Raw genomic sequence first — 20,953 nt, 5'->3', positions numbered from 1 at the left:
AATAATCACGCGCGATTCGCGTCAATGGCGTAATTGTACTAGGTACTCGATAAATGAACACAGAGTTTATTGTTCAAAAAGCTTTGAATGCTCGCATAGTTATCATTGTGATCCTTCTAAAATAATTGGATGTTAAATTGAGTCGGTATACTAAGGTTTCCGTCTTCAGAGAGTTGAATTTAGACAATGCGCGAAAGTATTCAGCGAGTCGTCGCTCCAAGTTCGGTTCTTATCACTTAAATCCGTATTTTAGGGAAGCGGGTCTGTCTGCTGTTCCCAGGCGACAGCAGGAGTTATTGAAATTCTTTAGATCTGGTTCAACCGGCGCCGGCACCAGGATTCCATCTGCCTCATGACAACACACGCAACAATTTTCATTAAACATTTATCTTCCAATTACAAGAATTCACATGTTATGCGGCGCTGTTTGATGTTGTAATAAAACGTCACATGTTTTTAATAACAACTGTTTTTCCTTTAAGACCGTAATATTATTTGTGTAAGTACTTTTGGGACACTTAAGAAAGAGTTAATATACCGTTGGTTAGTTTAGGACAAAATCTATTTTAAGCTTACCCAAATATGTTAGGCATGAGTGAGCAAGAAATACGCAAATATTTACAAAGCGCCCTTTTTATTTAAACTTCTATGTGATGTAAAATATTTTGAAGTTTATTTAGCGTTTCACAAAGCTACCACTTAAAAAATAACACTGATTACTATGATGATGCTTGACAAATATAACAATTTAGGCCGCTTCATACCTACATAAGTGACATACCTACGTCACAAATGGGTAGTAACAATCATTGGATGTCCCACATCATGTAATCCAACACCAAGCTCAAATCATTGCCGTTGAGAGGAAGCTCAAATGGAATTAAACTGTCCGTTGATTGACGAAGGGACCCGTTGTCCACAATAATTACCTCGGAGGAAGCGGGTAAGATGATCATGATGCATGGTACAAGATTTTTTGTTTCATTCTTTTCCTTTATCAGTTTTAATAAATTATCAACAGAATCGTTGTGAGTTACTTACGACTTAAAAGTAGTCTTATCGGAAAAGTACCACAAGATGCTCAGTAAAAAGCGAGGGGTAATCCCCTTGAGTAGATAAGAGCGGATTTTGAAGACAGACATAGAAAGAAATAAACTGGAATTGCGTGCTGGGTGACGCATTCTCGTGGGATGCCTTCCTTTCATTTCTTCATGCATCCAATTGGAATCCACGCAAAAGATTAATTCAAAGTACTTATGAAAAAATCTATAAAGTTGTTATAAATCGGCAAATGAAGTAATTGTAGAGCGGCTCCTTTAATTTCCTAAAGAGCTAAAGACAATCATTGAACTAGTTAGAATAATCGCCGCAACAAACTCAGTAATCTGTTCAGTGATCAAGACTGAGCGTGCAAAGATCCACTTACTCCATCTTATGGGATTCATAGGGTACCGTGTAGTTGAAAGCTTCGTAGAGTTTGCTATAGTCTGTTATAGTAGTCTAGATCAGTAAGGTAAATATTTGCATAGAGTCAAAACTGGTTTCTGATCTAAAAATAGCTGGTTCTCAAGAACGCATGAGATGCAATTGGGCCACAAAACTGCCATGATGGAGGCAAGCGGATGCAATCATTTAAGACCGACTGCTCTTATGTAACGACTTGTTTCTTTCCTTTTAATTTGCAGTCGTCTGCCGTTATTGGCAATAGAGGTCACTTTGTTTGCCGGGTTTCAAGTTTAACGTTCATGACATGACCGTGAGTTATGATCCACCCAAGTCATTGATTTGCGTTTCATTTAATCCGCACGTAGTCCAGTCAATAAAAAATTATAGATAGAAATCCGTGGAACACAAATTTGACTTCGGGACTTTGTTTAGACTAGTTAGGAGGTGAACATAGCAAAAGTCCCCGCCCTTAGCCCTTGAGCCGGCGGGTAGAGGGGGGTTTAAAGGTACCACTTTTCGGTTTTTCGCTTAATCCTCGGAAACTATGCGTCCTAGTGACATGGCTACTATGAACCAAAAAAAGCTTATTCAATTTGTTATAGGTGAGACAGTCAAGTTTTTCTATATCTTGTATAGTTTTCGCGGCATCTGCTCTAGAAGGTCTGTAATATTGGAAATTTTAATTTTGTCTTACATGTTCCCATCAAGAGAAAATCGACTAAATCAACATTAAGCAAACATTATAGACATGCGGGAGCATGTTAAGCCTAGTTCCAGGGAGGGGACTGCATCGTGCGTACATTTAGACGAACTAATTGGAGCCACTTTTGACTCCTCATCACTCATAAAGTACTGTGCATTAACACTTCAAATTTGGCTCATGTGTTGAGACTTGCAAGATTAACATCAGCTTCAAATTTCATAAATATACCTCATACGGTTCTTTAGGTATTGACGTCTAAAAATCTACATGGCTGACCTATAAGACCAAATTCTAACCACTTCCAGATGACCTTGAAGGTTCAAATTTAACATCCAGATAGGTAGTTGTGTAAATACAAAGGAACAAATAAAAAACCAGTAAATTTTAACATTTCACAGGTGATAGATAGATTTTAGTGTCCTAAATGTCGATTTTTGAACGTCAATATCTAAATAACAGTTTGAGGTATATTTATGAAATTTGAAGCTAATGTTTATCTTGCAAGTCTCAACACATGAGCCTAATTTGAAGTGTTAATGCACAGTGCTTTTTGAGTGATGAGTAGTCAAAAGTGGCTCTAATTAGTTCGTCTAAATATACGCACGATGCAGTCCCCTCCCTGGAACTAGGCTTAACATGCTCCCCCATGTCTATAATGTTTGCTTAATGTTGATTTAGTCGATTTTCTCCTGATGGGAACATGTAAGACAAAATTACAATTTCCAATATTACAGACCTTCTAGAGCAGATGCCGCGAAAACTATACAAGATATAGAAAAACTTGACTGTCTCACCTGTAGCAAATTGAATAAGCTTTTTTTGGTTCATAGTAGCCATGTCACTAGGACGCATAGTTTCCGAGGATTAAGCGAAAAACCGAAAAGTGGTACCTTTAAACCCCCCTCTACCCGCCGGCTCAAGGGCTAAGGGCGGGGACTTTTACTATGTTCTCCTCCTAACTAGTCTAAATAAAGTCCCGAGGTCAGAAATTGTGTTCCAGGGATTTCTCTCTACATCGCGTTAAAGCATTTATTGACTGGACTAACGTTATATATTTCGTTACATAATAACTAACTTAGATTACTTAAATATTTATATGGTATGCTTCTGCTTACTTATTTGATGGTGACTTTGTACATTTAAGATTTAAAGTCACCCCAATTTGCAAAATTACAAAGTTCCAGTCTCTACTTTTAATCAGTTTCATTTTGCAATTTGATAGCCCATCTTGGTTGGTAAACTGCTATAAAATGAAAACTTTATTGCACTCACCATAAATACGACGTTGATAAATTATATTAGTTATTTTATTAAGATATAAAATATAAAACTAAGTCGACACTTTCTCGAGTCTCCAAAGCGGATAAACCTAATAGAGAATGCGACAGAAACGAAGTGAAGTGTGTTAGAGACAGGATTATAACAACTTAGGTGTGCTACTACCCGAGTAAATATAAAATTAAATGGATTCTTGATAGAATTTTATATGGGGGGACATATAATTTGTTTGTTAATAAATCACTTTGATACTTAAAACAATTCTTAAATGTAAATTAAACGTTTCCGAAAAGTATCGACCTATAAACTTCAAAGAAGTAAAAGCTGCTTGGACAAAATAGAATAAGATAATTCTTCGAATAAGTCATTAGGCTTATACCTAAATATTTTTTTCGGGGAAAGATTATTTTTTTGATAGCTAATCATGAGACATTATCGTTACTCATTAAAAATACTTTATTTTAGATAGGCACACTAGCAACCAATTTGGACTGTTTATCACACACTTCAACCCTCATCACCTTTTACATTTTAATGTAAAGTTTTATTACCTATGTAAATAAAAGATATTAAGTATTAGTTGAAAATATTGTGCGTAAGTTACAGTTTTTTCTCTTCAACAAGCCCTAAATAATAACTGACTATATCCAAAGAATTTCCGTATCATATTGATGGAAAAAAACAAAAGAACAGCGAATGTGATCACAAATTAAATTTATTTTGTCACGGTCCCTCTACAAACGGACAACATGAATTGATAAAAAGGGAAAGTAGCAATCTGACCCCATTTTTATGTGCTTGCGAGTTTTTATGTGTTATAAATATCTACTGGGTCAAAAAGGTCCTTGGAGCATGCAATGCGTACTTCCCTGTGAGCCTAAAAATAAATATACGAAAATAACTTTGCCTACGTCTCTACCGAATTCATCTACAGTAACAGCCTCTTCATTTAATAACATGTAGGATAATCAAATACCTGACTATACCTAACATCTTGCAACTATCGTGTGGGTTGTAAACTAATTTTTAATTCTGAACTATCACGCCACGTCTGACCTACGTCTGAAATGGCTTAACGTGCTTTCTAACTTTACGTTAATATTTTACTTTACATTAAAATATTAATATAATAGTAAGACTTATGGTTCATTTAAGCCTGCTTTCTATAAGTTAAACTAAGTGTGCTATCGAGAGAGTCTAAGGCTGGGTTGCACCATCTTACTTTAAATATACCAAACGTCAAAAATCTGTCAAATTCCATACAAAACACACTGGTTATCGTTATAGTTACGGTAAAAGTAAATTGGTGCAACTCAGCTTAACTCTTTAACAACTGGTTCATTGCGCCGTTAACCATCTATTTGTATTATTATGAATTATTGTATCAGTAAGTGACGAAACAATTCCATTGTCAAAACTTCCTGTTTTGGATGTTACAGATATAGATTAATATTTCAAAACGAACCAGGTCAGGTACTCTGCAGGTCATGCTACTCATTTTTGTTGGAAAATAGCATCTATCACCTCCACATAAGATGCCAAGTGTTAAGCTTGGTTTACTGTTGTCTGAACAAAATGCGAGTCAGTATGTCGCAAACAAAAAGCAATATTTATTATGCACATACACAAACGTGGAGAATAATAGGCTTTTGTATAGTAATGTCCCCAAGGTACGTCTGTACCTACCTCTGTATCTGATATTATTCTTTCTTTCTATTGACATTCTTTGGCCCGTAGTAAATCATACATTGTTCTCTTATCACGGCTCGAAGGTCAACGGAATCAATAATGATTAATATAATAACTAATCATAAAAATTGCTCTTAAAACTACAATTAATATTTGTACATCTCAAATTATGTAAATGAAAGATAGTTAAGTCCACAAAAAGCTATCAAATTGGTATTTTTTAACTAAGAATAATGCATATAGATACATGATATTTGTATTAAGTAGATATTATTAATAAAAAAAACTAATAACGTAGTTATAAGTATGGTCAATGACAAGACAGTAAACTGTAGAGATAAGCCGTTTGTTTTTAAAATAAAGAAAGCCAACATAAAATTATTTATCTTTGTACGTTGTAGATACGTAAAATAAATATGCTCTAATCTAATTACTTACTGTACAGATTTGTTAACCATTAGGTACATTTATTATTTTCTCATGCAATGAAACAAATGAAAATCCGTTGAACTTAAAAATCATAATTTTGACATTAGTAAAATTTTAAGTCAGGTTTCTAGCTCAAACAGTATTCATACTGTAAAAAAGTATAGTATTTTACAGGAAAAAACTTATGTTCTAGATTCAATTCTGAATTAACCGTGGTATATAATAATGGTATCTTTAGGTAGACCATCAACTATTTTTATACACCCTCTAATTGTTTTTTGTCAAGCCATCTCCTTATTTATTTTATTTCTATTTATTCTTACAGCAAATCTTTAATTTGTGTTCCGCTCGGAGGAGTAAGAAGAGAGTAATTACAGGCACTCGAGTCCGGAGGATAGACGACGCTCTGGCCTGTCAGGGGGAGTGCACAATGGAGGCATATCCAGTAGGGAACACCGAGGAGAATTGTGACATTGTTAATTTTTGGAAACCTATTAGCAATCAGCGAGCTCGCAACAGCGCATATTTGTTAGCTCAAGACTTGAACTAAAACGCACAATGTTACGAGCTCCCTAGGAGTAAATAAGTTCCGAAATATCGACAATGTCACAACTGGCTCTCCTCTGTTACAGCTCTCTTCGGTTTCCCCTAGTCCATGTATGAAATAAGGCACTGCCCACGAACTTGAGTACGGATGGTTTTCCTTCTTCGCTACACTCTTGATAGAGTGAGTGAGTGGTCGTCACACCTGGTTTGATGGCAAGCTTCACAATCCGTCGCCATTCCTCCCGTATTGCATCCTTTCTTGTACATTCGTGGAATCACAGAGCATGGAATCGCCGCCAGCTCCGGCACGGCGATTTCATGCTCTATGCGTGGAATAGACCATTTTTGACCTTGACCTGATCAGTGCGACGCATGGCGACCACGTGCTCTTGTGCCTTCCACTGCGCGACAAGTCGTTCCACAGATGTAGGAGATGAAGGAGATGTAAGTAAATATTTTATTTATCGCAATCAACTTTGATTCCTTCTATGGTTGACTATGTTCGATTATTTGACAGCGTATAACAGCATCGGTAAAGTTTCTAGATTAACTTTAGCTTGAAACTACCGTGTGACAATGATATCCACATTATTTTCAGGTATATTGGAATATAATAAACAATTCGGGGCTCTCAAAGACAGACGCCCACATACACAATCTGGTTGTATCTAGAAAAGATAGCTAAACTACATAGTTGGCTGGTTCGGTATACACCCAAGCAGTATAAGATGACCTCTTCGAACTTATACAAGTTCGAAGAGGTGTCATCTTATGCATTATTTATGACGTATTTCATTTTATTATGTTAAAGTAAAAAAACTTTTCGAGTTTTTCGATACTTAACACTAATTACGCGTTCGTCTACTGGACGCGTCTCTAGTACGGCAGGTGTTCAAAGCCGGACCCGCCTATATCTAGTAGGGTCCCGCAAACTAAGAAACGAACCAGTGGGATTAATGCTACTCGTACCAAACTCGATTCCGACCCTCGATAGCAAAATGACTAACGGCCTGCAAATTAGAGGTTTCCATTACTCTCTATCCAATTAACGTTGTAATAGGTAATAATTTTGCTCTCGATCCAACATTTGATTCATAATTTGTCGGGCTTCGGGCTCAGATTGGACCCAGGCAATCAGTCACACTTACAGTGATCAAGGTTAATCGTGCCCGACCGCTGGTGACCGCGATTCACACCCACGGGTTCATAACATCTCATTTTAAAACAAAGGCCGTTTTTAAAATTGTTCCGTTTATTGCCAACAGTCATCGTACGGAACCCCGACATTTTTTAAATTCAAATGGGTCCAACCTACCCATCATTTACAAATAAACAACTGACGAATATTATGTAATACACCTGCAGTGATCCCTTTAATTTTAGTCGAACAATTTAAGAAACGTAAAGCTTGTGCAATGATGATAGCATTTAGAAAACATTGCATACAGACTTAGTCATACGGTAGCTACATAAACATCTATTTATATTGTGTATTGTCCTACCTACCAGAGAATTGAGCTTAGAACTTTATGTAGTCGAGAGAGCCTCACTCTTTTAGCACTTCACCACGAATTAATTTATTTCATTGGTGACGAGTGATCCCAGTTTAATACAAAACAAAATAACAATAAACGTCACTACAAAGTAGTGCTGCAGCATTCCCAACAAAGTAATAAGTGTCACAGGAAAAAATCAAATAAAACTCTACCTTTCATGTCCGTTTGTTTTTATTCCTTCCTTTTTGTCACAGGCCATAAGATTACGTTATACAAATATAAAACGAGAAAATTAATGTAACACCGTTGTAAGAAAACAAAGTACAAGTACAAACACGTCCGTCCTGGGACCCGCATTATCCCGATGTGGGTTAAGCCAAGTTGAGGTCAAAACGCCTAAGTAACTAAGCAAACATGATGCTATGTGCCCTACATTTGATGTTAATAGGGTACCTCAAGACAAAGTACCACAAATCCCATCAAATCACGGCACAGAAGAAAATAGTGGTCATTTATTCCCGTTTATGCACGCTCTTATTATTGCACAAAAAATAGATATCGCTCTAGGAAAAGATTCAGTGTGCAAAAAATGAGTCGAGTGGCATAAACAAGGTTTCATCTCTTGGTTTCTTATATTAAGAAAATTGTCCGCACTTAATCTGAGTCTTAATGAACGTCAGGAGATAAATAATAGTCGGGAACGAATCCTGCTGAGATGATATGCGACAGCAGCAAAAAGGCTTCATAAGCCTTTCCTTATTTAATAAGAAAAACTAAAGTGTGTTTCCTCATTATTAAGCTCCTCCAGAAACAATATTTTATATGTATGCTGTATGCACCTCGTGTACGTACACAAGGTCCTGTTACAAAGGTTTTTCACATAGGTTTTAAAGGTATCATTGGTATTTGAAAATATAAAAAAAAAATCAAAAATATTTATTCAGTTTAGACCACAAGTGGCACTTATTGGTATCATAATAATATAACTTATTTGGTATCATGTATTAAATAAATAAATAAAATAAAATAAAAATATACTGAAAATAGCTCTGTGATTGATCTTTGTGGAAGATAAATAGTTACTATTTATTACTCAAGGAACAATATTACCTACCATATATTTCTTGAGTGAGATACAGGCCAAGAGCTTCCTCGCTGTAGATAAAAAAAAGAATAAAAAAAAATACTTAAAATATTTTGTTTCATTTTATTTCAGCACCTCAATCAAGATAAAATTAAATAATAACCTTCTTTCTCAAATTAAAAATAAGTAATTAACTTACCCCGTAATAGCAAAAAAATAAAAAGATTTAAGTTATAATTTTTGCAAGAAGAATTTGAATTTGTAAATTAAAGAATCAAGATAATTTAAAACCAGCATTAGAGTTTCAATTAAGAAGTTAGCAGGTACACCTACAAAGTTTATTAATATTTTATGATATCAAATCTCTGAGCTTTGGCCTACTTTACGGTGAATTCATTGAAAGCTTGGTTTTTAAACAAGCTTTTATTAAAATCCCACTCCTATGAGACTTTAAAGCTTGTATGGTAGCACTCAATACAATACATACACAAATCATTTATTTATTTTTAGAATTCATTATTTATCTATTAAATCGCGTGTATGTATTCTAACTTTACATGAATTTTTTCATGTAAAGTTTGAATGTGATATTCTCTATCAGTCAGTTTAAGAGGATACAGTTGGAGGATGTATTAGTCAGTAGAAGGATATACTCGTAGTTATTAAGAATTCATTGCCCACATAAGTTTATAGACCTATATATAGTATGATATTATCCGGACCTCTAGCTTCCTCGTATAATCTTCCTAGCCAATTACTTAGTCTAAGTAAGATACAGCCCTGCTTTCGGACTACGAATTTCTGACGAGCTTAAATCGAGCTTAGAGAACAAAATGGCCGTTATAGAGATTTCAATTGGCCATTGAATAAAGTTATTCTTGCTGTACCTGCACTAAGGCTGAGTTGCACCATCTAACTTTAACCGTAATTTTAACGATAACACGTGTTTTTGTATGGAGGTTGACAGATTTTTGACGTTTGTTAAAGTTAAAGTAAGATGGTGCATCCCAGCCTTAGTAAATGCACGATAATGGCCAATAGTTTTTTGATAGATTTATGATCTCTTTCGCTGCAGCTTCAGCTGTTCTATTAACTTCAGCAGTTAGCAAATCAGCGAAATAAGCCTCGTTTAAACGTCGAGAGTAGTCGGTCTCTTATTAACGATGAATGAAAGTACCCCTTATTATCTTTATACTTTATACCTATAGAGTCTGGTACCCGTTCCAAAAAGATTTACTCATACGCCTTTAGAAAAATGAAAAAATATGTAACAAGAACTGATGATTAGCCGTCTTGTTAGAAACTAACTCAAAAGTCAATTTGAATAAAACTGATGATGGAATTTTGAGACGGTGTGCTAAGGGTACTTTATCGTTATAGCTACAGAAAATTGTTCTTCAAACACTGATCTCCACTTAAAAAGACGAAGAGAAATTTACATAGAATCTTACCGATATCCAATCAATCGACCCAGTTTTTGACGAGGATTTAAAGACCAATGCCTACTAGAAATGTAAGAAATCCCAAAAGACTCTCCTCGATACAATTCGTAGGAAAGTCTAATAAGAATATCAAAGCACATTATTAAACAGCGAAGGATTTGGAATTTGTATCTACGAAACACTAAGCAGTTCACATAAATACCTCTAGGAATCTATATATTACCTAACTCACTTCGGGTTACGAAAATTGGCATCATCCTATAAGAAAAACCGGTTTGAAAATCCCTTTTATCTTATTTTCTTGTCATTCATTACTTTTTGTACATTAATATGGCAATCTAAGTAACATGCAAATATGAATGCAAAATCAGTGAAAATTATGCGTATTAATCATGGGGAAAAGTAGAAGGGACCCGTTTGGCAGTACCTAAGGTTTGGCCCCTCCTGCCTATAAAGTGCACGGTAACAAGTGACTCACTGTCCAGCGCCAGATGGCCAGGGATTACTAATCTCTTTTGCAATAATTAAACACACCTGCTTTCATTAAGTTATGCAAATCTAAACAATGAAGTAGTAACTCATATTATTATAACAGCGTTGTTTAACTCGCGGTCAAGTTTGTGCGATAATGCGAAAAGCCTCAGAAACTTGCGTAACTAGACGTAGAGCCGGTAGAGTCGATTATAGGTTAGTCTTGCATGAGTAATTTATTTATATGAGTACTGGAAATAGTCACTCGAAGCTATGCGGAGACTTTGAATACAAAACTGTGAAACTGTTACTTAGTTTGGTATGCGAAAACCGGGAGTGAATTAGCACTTTGATTAACTTTACTATTTTGACTTGCTTGGAAAAAATCATGCAGTTTTGACAGTTACTTTAAATAATCCAACTATAAACAACAGAATCAAAAGTAGAGCAAAGAGTGCCAAGAGCGTTGAAACTGTAAACAAATTAACTCCGAGCGTTCGAAAGTTTCAAATACCTGTGACAAGTCTGCGTCTTCTCTAAGTTTCTCGGCGATGGTCATTTTCCTGTCGGCGGCGACTATGCCGGCGCACATCACTAAGAACCACACTAGTCCACCCATGATGAGCACAAGTAATCCGTGAATGTCACAAGTTGTTCACAACACTCGCGGGCCTCATCGGCGGAGGGCGATCACACGCGTGGAACGGAGGAACGCGCGGCGTCGAATGCCGGATGGCGGGCCCGCCCGACCCGATCACCCGACCCTTCCACTGCGTGCGTCCCGCGGCCGTTAACAAAAACTGGTCATCCTACTCCACCGTAAAAACCGCCGTTGCCGTTCAAAAAGCAAAAGTGACATAACGATGCATTAGTAACACAATAATCACAAAAGGATTCGAGATGTTATCTGGAAGGAATGTATTGCGTGCGCTTCAATCGGACGCTCTCGAATTGTGAGAGGCATTATAATGGACTTCAGAGAACGTTGATTAATATGCACAATACTCTGCATACTGCATTGCAGTTAGTATCAAGAAATATACAACATTCATATAAGTATTGCTTATTACTACTTACTTCAAAATAGGATAAAAAAGTTATATCACTACACTACTATGAGTAATAGAATTTCTTATTCGAAATGGAATGACGAAACAACGATTAGATTTCAATCTTACAAGCATCAAACGGGTCAATAAAGGCTACTACTGTAGATACACAGTAGAGTCGTATTAATCAGGCACAATCACTCATGTCAAACAGGAACCTATAGGAATTTATTTGCAAACCAACCCACACCCAACCATTGTAAGCGTGCTAACGATTGACGAGCATATTCATTCATTTCAGGTAATTGAGGGCATTTAGCCACCTCATTTTAAAGCACTTACCACTTAGCACAAGAAAATAGTTATCAGGGGACCTATGCCGTGACAACACGTTGTATTGTTTGCTACTAGGGCACTATTTAAGTTGTGAGCCTCGACAACATAACGTGTTGTTAGACGACATCTAATACTTTTAATGAAAAGTTTGACATTTTTGACTACAACCTTATTCAAAACTTTTTATCATTTGAGCACGTTTTGTATTATTAACATTGAATTGAAAATTATCTTGACTACAAAAACCTGGAATTGACTTGCGGAAATTTTCGCGCGAAGATTTATTATGACTTTCGACGTGGTTAATCAATACAAAACTGAAGCGGTCAGCTAAATTTCACTTTTGGTGATAAAGATCTGTCCTTTACCATTGTAAAACGCTAGTTTAAGAAGTATAATATTGTATGTCATTGGCTCACCAGTGAACTTTGCGAAAGTCGTCCAAAATTACTAATAGTGGCGGAAAACATTGATGTTGTCAGAAAACTGGAAGAGAAACCTCGTCATGTGATATATCGTAGGATTGAGATAATCATAGGCATTAATTCCACTAGCAGTAACAAAATATTGTATGACCATATTATGGTTAATACGTTTTTTCTGGGTGTCATACTTGCTATCGAACGTCGAAGTATCTATTGTCTAGATATTGACAACTATGCATCAACGGGTCGCTACATCTACGGTACTCTATATTAATTAGTACGTTACAATGAATGTTTTGTTATCGAACGTCGATGTATTTATTGTCTAGATATCGACAACTATGCATCAACGGGTCGCTACATCTACAGTACTCCATAATAATTAGTAGGTACGTTACAATGAATGTTGCTGTATCTATTTTTGTATTCCCGCTTTGGCATGGGTTTTTAACGTACGCCCGCAACCCACGGATTTGCTCGCAAGGACTTCGTCACACACACGCACGCGTATGTACTCAAATGTCTCCGCAGCGCCTAGTCGTTGTTGCCCCGTTCCGTTGACAGCAATATGGGATCATCTTTAATATATCTGTAACAGTTTCAAAATCCGATTAAAAATCCAATGCCGCTTAAAGTGAGAGAAATGTAAAGTTATACAGGATGGAAACGATATGTGATCTAACTCGATTATTTCTAAACTACACAAGATACCGAAAAATTGATTACTGATCCTGAAAGTGCTTCACGAGCTCTTTCAAACAATATTAGTAATAGGTTACAGACTGGATAATATCCGAAAATTCAATGTTACTAGCTTCCATACATTTAGTACTGCCACAGTAATGGCACTCATTACTTGATAATGTTAGCAAGTAAAGCCTAAAACCAATGTTTTCCATGAATAATTTTAAATAAGAATGCAAGTTAAATAGGTGGTAGTAAATAATAATTATTTTATCATTAAAATTGAATATTTTGATATTGATAAAATTGAATATACCTTTCGATTCAAATACCGAATATTTTTCAATCGATAAATTATCGAGAACTGTTAATAATAAATTGGCATTTAATAATTCAATTAAAAGTTGTTCAATCCCTATATAGTTCTGCATAGACTACGACGGTAACCATGGAGATAGTTTAGTAAGTCACGTGGATTTGTTCGCCTGGAATAACTTGTTCTTACATAGTTGTATGATTTCGAACCTAGAAAGTATATTTTCAGCACTGTTGCTCTGGGGCAAACAATGTATGGAGAACGAACATTGTCCTTTCATTTATTTACTTTTGTACTAGCTTTCCGCCCGCGGCTTCGCCCGCGTGGAATCTTGTCTGTCACAGAAAAACTTTATCGCGCACGTCCCTGTTTCAAAAACCGGGATAAAAACTATCCTATGTCCTTTCCTGGGACTCCTTATTTCATTATTTAAATACACAATTATGTATGATTAAAAAATTGTTTTTTCTTAATACTTTACCTTTTAGTACAAAATTTGGTAGGAAAATATTACATACCCACCCTGAGAAGTTCGTTATTTACCCACCGCGACTTTTGATGTCATGACACTGATTAAACAACCGATTGATTTCATGACTTTTAATATGGAGTACCGTAGATGTAGCGACCCGTTGATTTCATGACCTTTAATATGGAGTACCGTAGATGTAGCGACCCGTTGATGCATAGTTGTCGATATCTAGACAATAGATACTTCAACGTTCGATAGCAAGTATGACACCCGTTTTTTCTCGCTGGATGTCACACAATTTTTCAAACGCTCAATAGGACGCTTGTGTCGTTTAGTCCTTGGAAAGGTTTGATAAAGACGTTCAAAAAGCTTTAAAAGCCGTTTTTAAAATTGTGACAGTTGACGAATTAAGGATCTATGCATAATGATCCTGAAAATAAACAGCTATCGAATATGGAGGTGTTTTAAGATGAACCAATTCCAACAAAAGTCCCATGCGCTCGGAACACTTTGAAACTTACGGTCGCATATTTTTCCGAAATATCTGATTATATGACAGAAACGTCACTAGATAAATTTAGAATGGTTAATTCTTAATAGTAAACAGCCACATTTTTTTCAAAAGTCTTCAGTTTAATAAGGGAAACTGGCCAGCATAGTCGAATCGTCATTCGTGACGAAAATGTGAGCTTTTACACGTCTCGTCAAACAACTGACTATTTGAACACTCAAAATATGAAATAAACAGATCCAACGCTACAAAATTCTTGCTTGGAATCTAAACACTTCTTTTGGTCCCCATTATATTAAAATTAAATGCGTGAACAGCGATTTATGTAGCCAGAAGCAACTGTCGGTGCGGTCAAAAACCATGCTTTGGAGGTGCCTCAAGCTGAGTGGAAAAAATGCTATGAAAAGTGTTTCGGACACATTAAAAAGTACATAAATCATGAAAGACAATACCAATAAACGCAATCAATACCATTTTAATAATATACTACTTTGTTTTCATAGTTAGGCTCACAACTTAAATAGTGTCCCACGTAATCTTTATAAAAAAGTTGTGGTACACAAAATCAACGTGATCTGTAACCGTATATGGTTATAACCTCAATGTTCAACTATTCGAAAAAATCCTCTTACAAGACTTAAAAGTTTAACTAGTGCAAAACATAGTCTGTAGGGTAATTCAAGTGCAATCTGTCATTTCAATCTATTCTATTTGTCATTTAGCTTGTTTAATCTGTGCTCAATAAAGTGCACAATATTTAAGCAGGATATGGTTGCACGCGGATTTTTAGAGAGTTAAATCTTTTGGCCAATAGAAAACGTCATAATAGTTATTATATGAACTGGGATTGGTCAATGACTTTTGAAATTAAAATCCGATGGCCTGAAAAAATCGGTTTTCCAACAAACGTCAGTTACGCGCAAGGAGGTTTAGCTATTTATCCATCGAAGTTAATAAGAGAGAAGACATAAGACTAATTTTATTATTTGCCTGCCGCGACCCGGTTTTTACGAACAATGACGATGACGAACGATGAACCAGTAACGAGGAGCACACTTAGCAATGCTTCCAGGTTGCGCCTCGGTATCAATTAAGTAACATTTTTCGTTAAGTTTACTTTATGGCCAACTAAAGGACTTTTGCCGTCTCCATGGACAAACTCGAAGTATGATAACTACAGTCATTGTCAAAATTTTGCACTGCCATTGCCGCTGGATACCATATATCGCTACTATATTCATAGATAATAGACTTTCACTTAATTGTCAAAATTGACATTGTTTTTTAAATAACAACAAATGGTATGAATTTTTAAATGTGATATTTTTATAAAGGTAAGTCCCCAAAACAACATTTGATAGCCTATTTTCTTTCGTTGGCATCTAAGTTCCTGTTTTCTACATATATGTTACTACTACCTATTTGATAAGTAACTAAAAACTGTCATTTTTACCGTGTGAACAAAAGCCCTACAATAAATCACCTATTTTTACCTAGTAGGTATACCCTACATATTTATGCTAGACGTGTTGCAATGACAATAATAATTATTATTAGCATAGCATGCCATAGGTACTACTCGTACCTATGTACACGTGTGGAATGGCTCACATACTACCCGTTCGCGCTAAGTTTGCCGCCCTTCTGACCGACCGCACCAACAAACCACACTACCAGTAGTGTCGTGGGGAATATTTTTTCCCTTCTACACTACCAAGCCAGTAGTGTCCTGGGTAATGGGTTATTTATAAGGACCATACATCTTCATTCCCATCGACACTACTCCATAACTAAACGCGCGTCCCCTCCCCCAACCGCGATTCAAGGCAATCGGTTAGTGATTAAACGCAATTAATGTGTCTTATTTTATGCAAATACACAATTCTTATCAATATTAATAAATAAAAAACATTCTAAATATAGTTTGTTATAGTTATAGACGTTTCCCTTCGAGTGACGTCATATCGCCAGCGGCAAACTTAAAGCGAATGGATAGTAATTAAGCTGTAAATACCTATACCCTTGAGCCATGTGCGTGTGGACTGAGTTACTTAGGGCTGTTATGGATATTATGTAGTTTCGGTTATGGATACGGTTACGGATATAGGAATAATATTATACCGGTTTCGGTTACGGCTATTTTTTTCGGTTCATTCATGGCCGCACACTTTACATCGAATAAATAATATAAATTTATACTAGATGGCATTATAAAGGTAAATCAGACTGTTTTTCCTTTACATATAATGCTATACAAAAACAATTAAAACTGCCTACATCCGAAACTTTTAAATCGGTTACGGTTTCGGATAACCGAAAGTTTCGGTTACGGATATCCCTGGACAGAGTGATCTTTTCAAAAAACTCATCCAACACAACCAAATTTTGAGAGGATTTAGGATATAACTGTGAAAACTTCATAGTAAGGTATTCAATTTGTGAAACCTAAACATCGAAAGCTATAACTAATTTAATAAATCTACTGTCTGGGCAGCGCAGTTCTTTCACAATTATTCAAGTTTTATTTATTCATTCATTCATTTAATTTAAAGCAAGAAGTTATGAAGAAACAAATTTTATGGCTTAACTGCTCTAACTTGCTCAAAACTAAACAAATGTACATTATAGAGCTGCTTCAATAAAACAAGGAGGTATGAATTTTTTAATATATTTTTTTTTTTTGGCAGCCTTTACTAGGCAGATTCAGTGGAGAACCTTCTGTTCTCTATTAAACAAAATCTTTTAATTAATATTATACACACTGATTGCTTCCCTTCTTGCCAGTCTGGTGAATGCATGCGCATTAAGTAAATCAAATAAATTGTTAAAATGCTCCAGAAAAGTGGCTGTTGCAACAGATCCTGCAGGCAGCTCATCTTAAACAATATTACAAGTTTTAGTTAAGTAATCAGATATTTTGACAGCATTTCTTAAAATAAAGAAAAGGGAGAAGAAACTAAGAAGATAATAATTTGATAGATAATTTATCCAAACAATATATTGGGCACTAGCGGCCGCCCGCGACTTTGTATGCGTGGATCCTGTTTTACCCCTATAGCCTATAATGTTATTCTGTGTTATAAAAAATAATACTGTATGGTTTCATTAAAATCCGTTCAGTAGTTTTTGCGTGAAAGAGTAACAAACTCAAACATCCATACGGACATCCAGACATCCAAACTTTCGCATTTATAATATTAGTAGGATGTTATTATGACGTTTATACAATAATACTATAAAGTTTCAACAAAATCCCTTCAGTAGTTTTTGCGTGAAAGAGTAACATTCATAATACTCTTTTAATTTAATTTTAATTTGTACACCGCAAAGGTAAGACATGTTGATACCATTTTAAATGCTGACTTAACACCTTATGTAGGTACCTACACATGTTTGAACAAATAAATGTATCTTTATCTTTATACTCGCATAAACATACATTCACACACACTTTCGCATTTAAATAATATTATGTAAGATATTAAACCTTGGATTCCAGAGAAATTATTGTATTTCCCCGCAAAGAGGTTTCCTGTTTCAATATAGGTATGACAAAGCTCCTGAAATTGGCCTTTGTTAAGCCTGTAACGTTGCCTGAACAGAAGCTCTGGCATGTCTTCAAAATTTTCTTCATATATTCTGGCTAATTCTCGCATTTTCCGCCTTCTCCGCAATTCTTCCCTGTGGGCAGCCCACAAGAAATGTAAAGTATTCATTTCGTTAGATTTTGTATCAAATAGTAGGATAGGACTATTTGAAAAATAGCATCTGACAGTTTTGGTGGTAAAAAAAATATGATAGAAATAAAACCTTGACATTGGCAGCGGGGCGCCACCGTCAATACCGGATCGCTGGTTCCGATTTTTGCCACGTTTTTGCCATGTTGGAAACTATATAGTTGAACGACGGTAGCGCCCCCTTATCAATGAGTTTGGTGGGACAGTTCAGTTTAGGCATAGAGTTTAGGTCATCTTTAAGATGTTTTTATATGTCATTGGATTGGAGGGAGGAATGATTGATGAAAGTTTACCATTAGAGCTATAAAATAATAATTTAGTTATGTAAAGACAGCCTAATATAAGTCCCTCTGTTAAAATTACATAATATATTTACTTTAATGAAGACATTTTTATATATAGGTATATCTATACTAATATTATAAAGCTGAAGAGTTTGTTTGTTTGTTTGGTTGAACGCGCTAATCTCAGGAACTACTGGACCGATTTGAAAAATTATTTTTGTGTTGGATAGCCCGTTAGTTCCTGAAGGCTTTAGGCTATTTATCATCACGCTAAGACCAATAGGAGCGGAGCACCAATCAAGAATATTTCAAATCAATGAATTTTTACCTTTTGAGAGCTGATGCTGCGTAAACGGTTAAAGTTTCGCAAAAATCATGTATGACAGGATTGTTCCCCTTTAAAAGCTCTTTAAAAAAGTCCGCGGTAGCATATGTCTATCTTTTAAGGTTGGCTCATAGTAACCATTTTTATGCAAAAAAAATCTGTTTTAAAATAATGCATTATTTGCGAAGGTGTTTTTATAAACATGATATTAATCCTTATCCAAATAAATAAATTATTCACCACAAGTATTTAATTTTAAACATTCTTGCCCTTTACACCATTCGATTTCAATAAATATCTTAGGAGATATCCCAGTTTTAAAATCACATCGCAGCAAAATAATGATCAAGTAGGTACTACGCGCGCTACTGAAGGATCAATGCACAGCCTAAACCGCTGATCGTAAAGACCTGAAACTTGGACGGTGTGTTCTTTGTATGACGTAAGCATCTGATAAGAAAGGATTTTCCAAAATTCTACCCCTAAGGAGGTAAAAAGGAGGGGCAAAGTTTGTATGAAATAACGAGATTCCTTCGTCCAATCTACTTAAAATTTTGCATAAGCATTCTATAACAGAATTAATGGAAGACGTGTTTCGTATTTTAGTGAAATGCACCCCCTAACTATGTTAAAAAGGGGTAGAAAGTTATTTTAGTGGTGATTTGCTTCAAAGTTGATATTAATTACTCATTAGTGCATTTTTTTACAATCATGACGTCATGTTAACGACTACCATACTCTAGGGGCCTCCACTTAACCTCGGAGTGGGTGCCCGCTGCGTGCGCTCGCCCAACAATGCATAGTAATGCATGAAAGTCATGCCGCGGGCACCTGCTTGCGCTGTATATGTTACGGTCAAAGTGATAAATGTGAAAATTATGAATAATCGCCGGTTATTATGAATAATTACCGCATGATTTGGTAAATGTGATTAATATGAGGTCATTTATGTGTGTATAAAACTAAATAGGCGGCTTAGGGGTGGCCCAAGGGCCACCCCCGCCGCACCCTAACCTATTTTTCACTTTAAAACAAAACATTATGTTATAGGCATCATGGAAAAGTAATATTATGCAAGAAACATTCCAAACTCATTATGCCAAATTATAGTAATATATGATATCAAAACGTTCAAAAGTTTGGCTGTACACGAGCACGTACACAAGATGTTGTTCTCTTTTATGAAATTTGTTAGTACTAAGGTTGAATTATCAAATAATCACTGTTAAATGTGATTAATTTATCACTTTTACCACGACTGTCGGTAATTATTCATAATAACCGGTTATTATTAATAATTTTCAATTTATCACATTAACCGTAACATATACATAAACTCATTTTCGCGCGAGAGTTTTGGCGGAGGCCCTTGAGGCCTTGAGGTAGTGGGAGTAGTCTTGAGGAAAAGCTCCTTCTCCCACGGCCAGTGGCATGCTGGAAGCTTGGTGATTCTAGCACCCGTAGGAAAATATAAAAAAAAAGTTTACCAATAATACTGCGATAGGTGTAGTTTTCGATTTCGTTGTAAAAAAATAATACCACCGAGTAACTTTCACCGGATCAAAGGCCGAGCTGCATATTCATAAAATATAAGAAAAAAATATTTTCATGTTTATTTAACCTGATTTTTATATTTTAAAAGTATTTAAACATTTAGATAATAACGTTAAAACATTTAAAAATAATCGTATGAGAACGTTTTCGACTTCTCCACGGACGAAGTCGCGGGCAAAAGCTATTTGTAAAATAATTAGACTAAATTATTAAAAGTGCCTACCCAAAGTCATTATTCCACGCGGACGAAGTCGCGGGCACAGCTAGTTTAATAAATAACACTGTGATTAAATCTGGATTTATCTGTAATTTACTATAAAGTGAATTTTAAAAACAAACTAATACAAAAACCATAAAGAAAATCGTATCATTTTCGGTCTTATTTAAAACATTACACTAATTGTCAAAAATGACAAATAAAAAAAACTATACGAATTCGAGCTAATTATTTTCATTGTAAATGGTTAAATCTTTAAATGGTTTTCAGATTATGCACCAAATCAAATGAACACAGTAAATAATGACAATAATTTAATCTAGGTGGAGAGATGTGGGTGTGCGAGGGAAGGGGTCAATCTTAATGTTAGATTTTATCAAATACTCAATACTCAATACGTTTATTGCTTCCATAATAGTAATATAGGTGTTACAATGTGATAATACAGTTAAAAACTGT

At 35.5% G+C, this 20,953-nt stretch overlaps 1 protein-coding gene across 1 annotated transcript in view; it reads right to left on the bottom strand.

Annotated features, from left to right (window-relative positions):
* LOC135073881 (fasciclin-1) overlaps positions 1–11,295 on the bottom strand; it is a 61,187-nt gene extending 49,892 nt beyond the window's left edge. Inside the window, exon 1 of the mRNA XM_063968109.1 lies at positions 11,099–11,295. Within this exon, the coding sequence (XP_063824179.1) occupies positions 11,099–11,203 (105 nt within the window). The 5' untranslated portion in view covers positions 11,204–11,295. The remainder of the gene's footprint in view (positions 1–11,098) is intronic.
* Positions 11,296–20,953: the final 9,658 nt, after the last annotated feature.

Source organism: Ostrinia nubilalis, chromosome 8 (assembly GCF_963855985.1).
Source record: "Ostrinia nubilalis chromosome 8, ilOstNubi1.1, whole genome shotgun sequence".
In the NCBI taxonomy this organism is placed as follows: Eukaryota; Metazoa; Arthropoda; class Insecta; order Lepidoptera; family Crambidae; genus Ostrinia; species Ostrinia nubilalis.
This window is presented reverse-complemented; position numbering and strand designations above follow the sequence as displayed.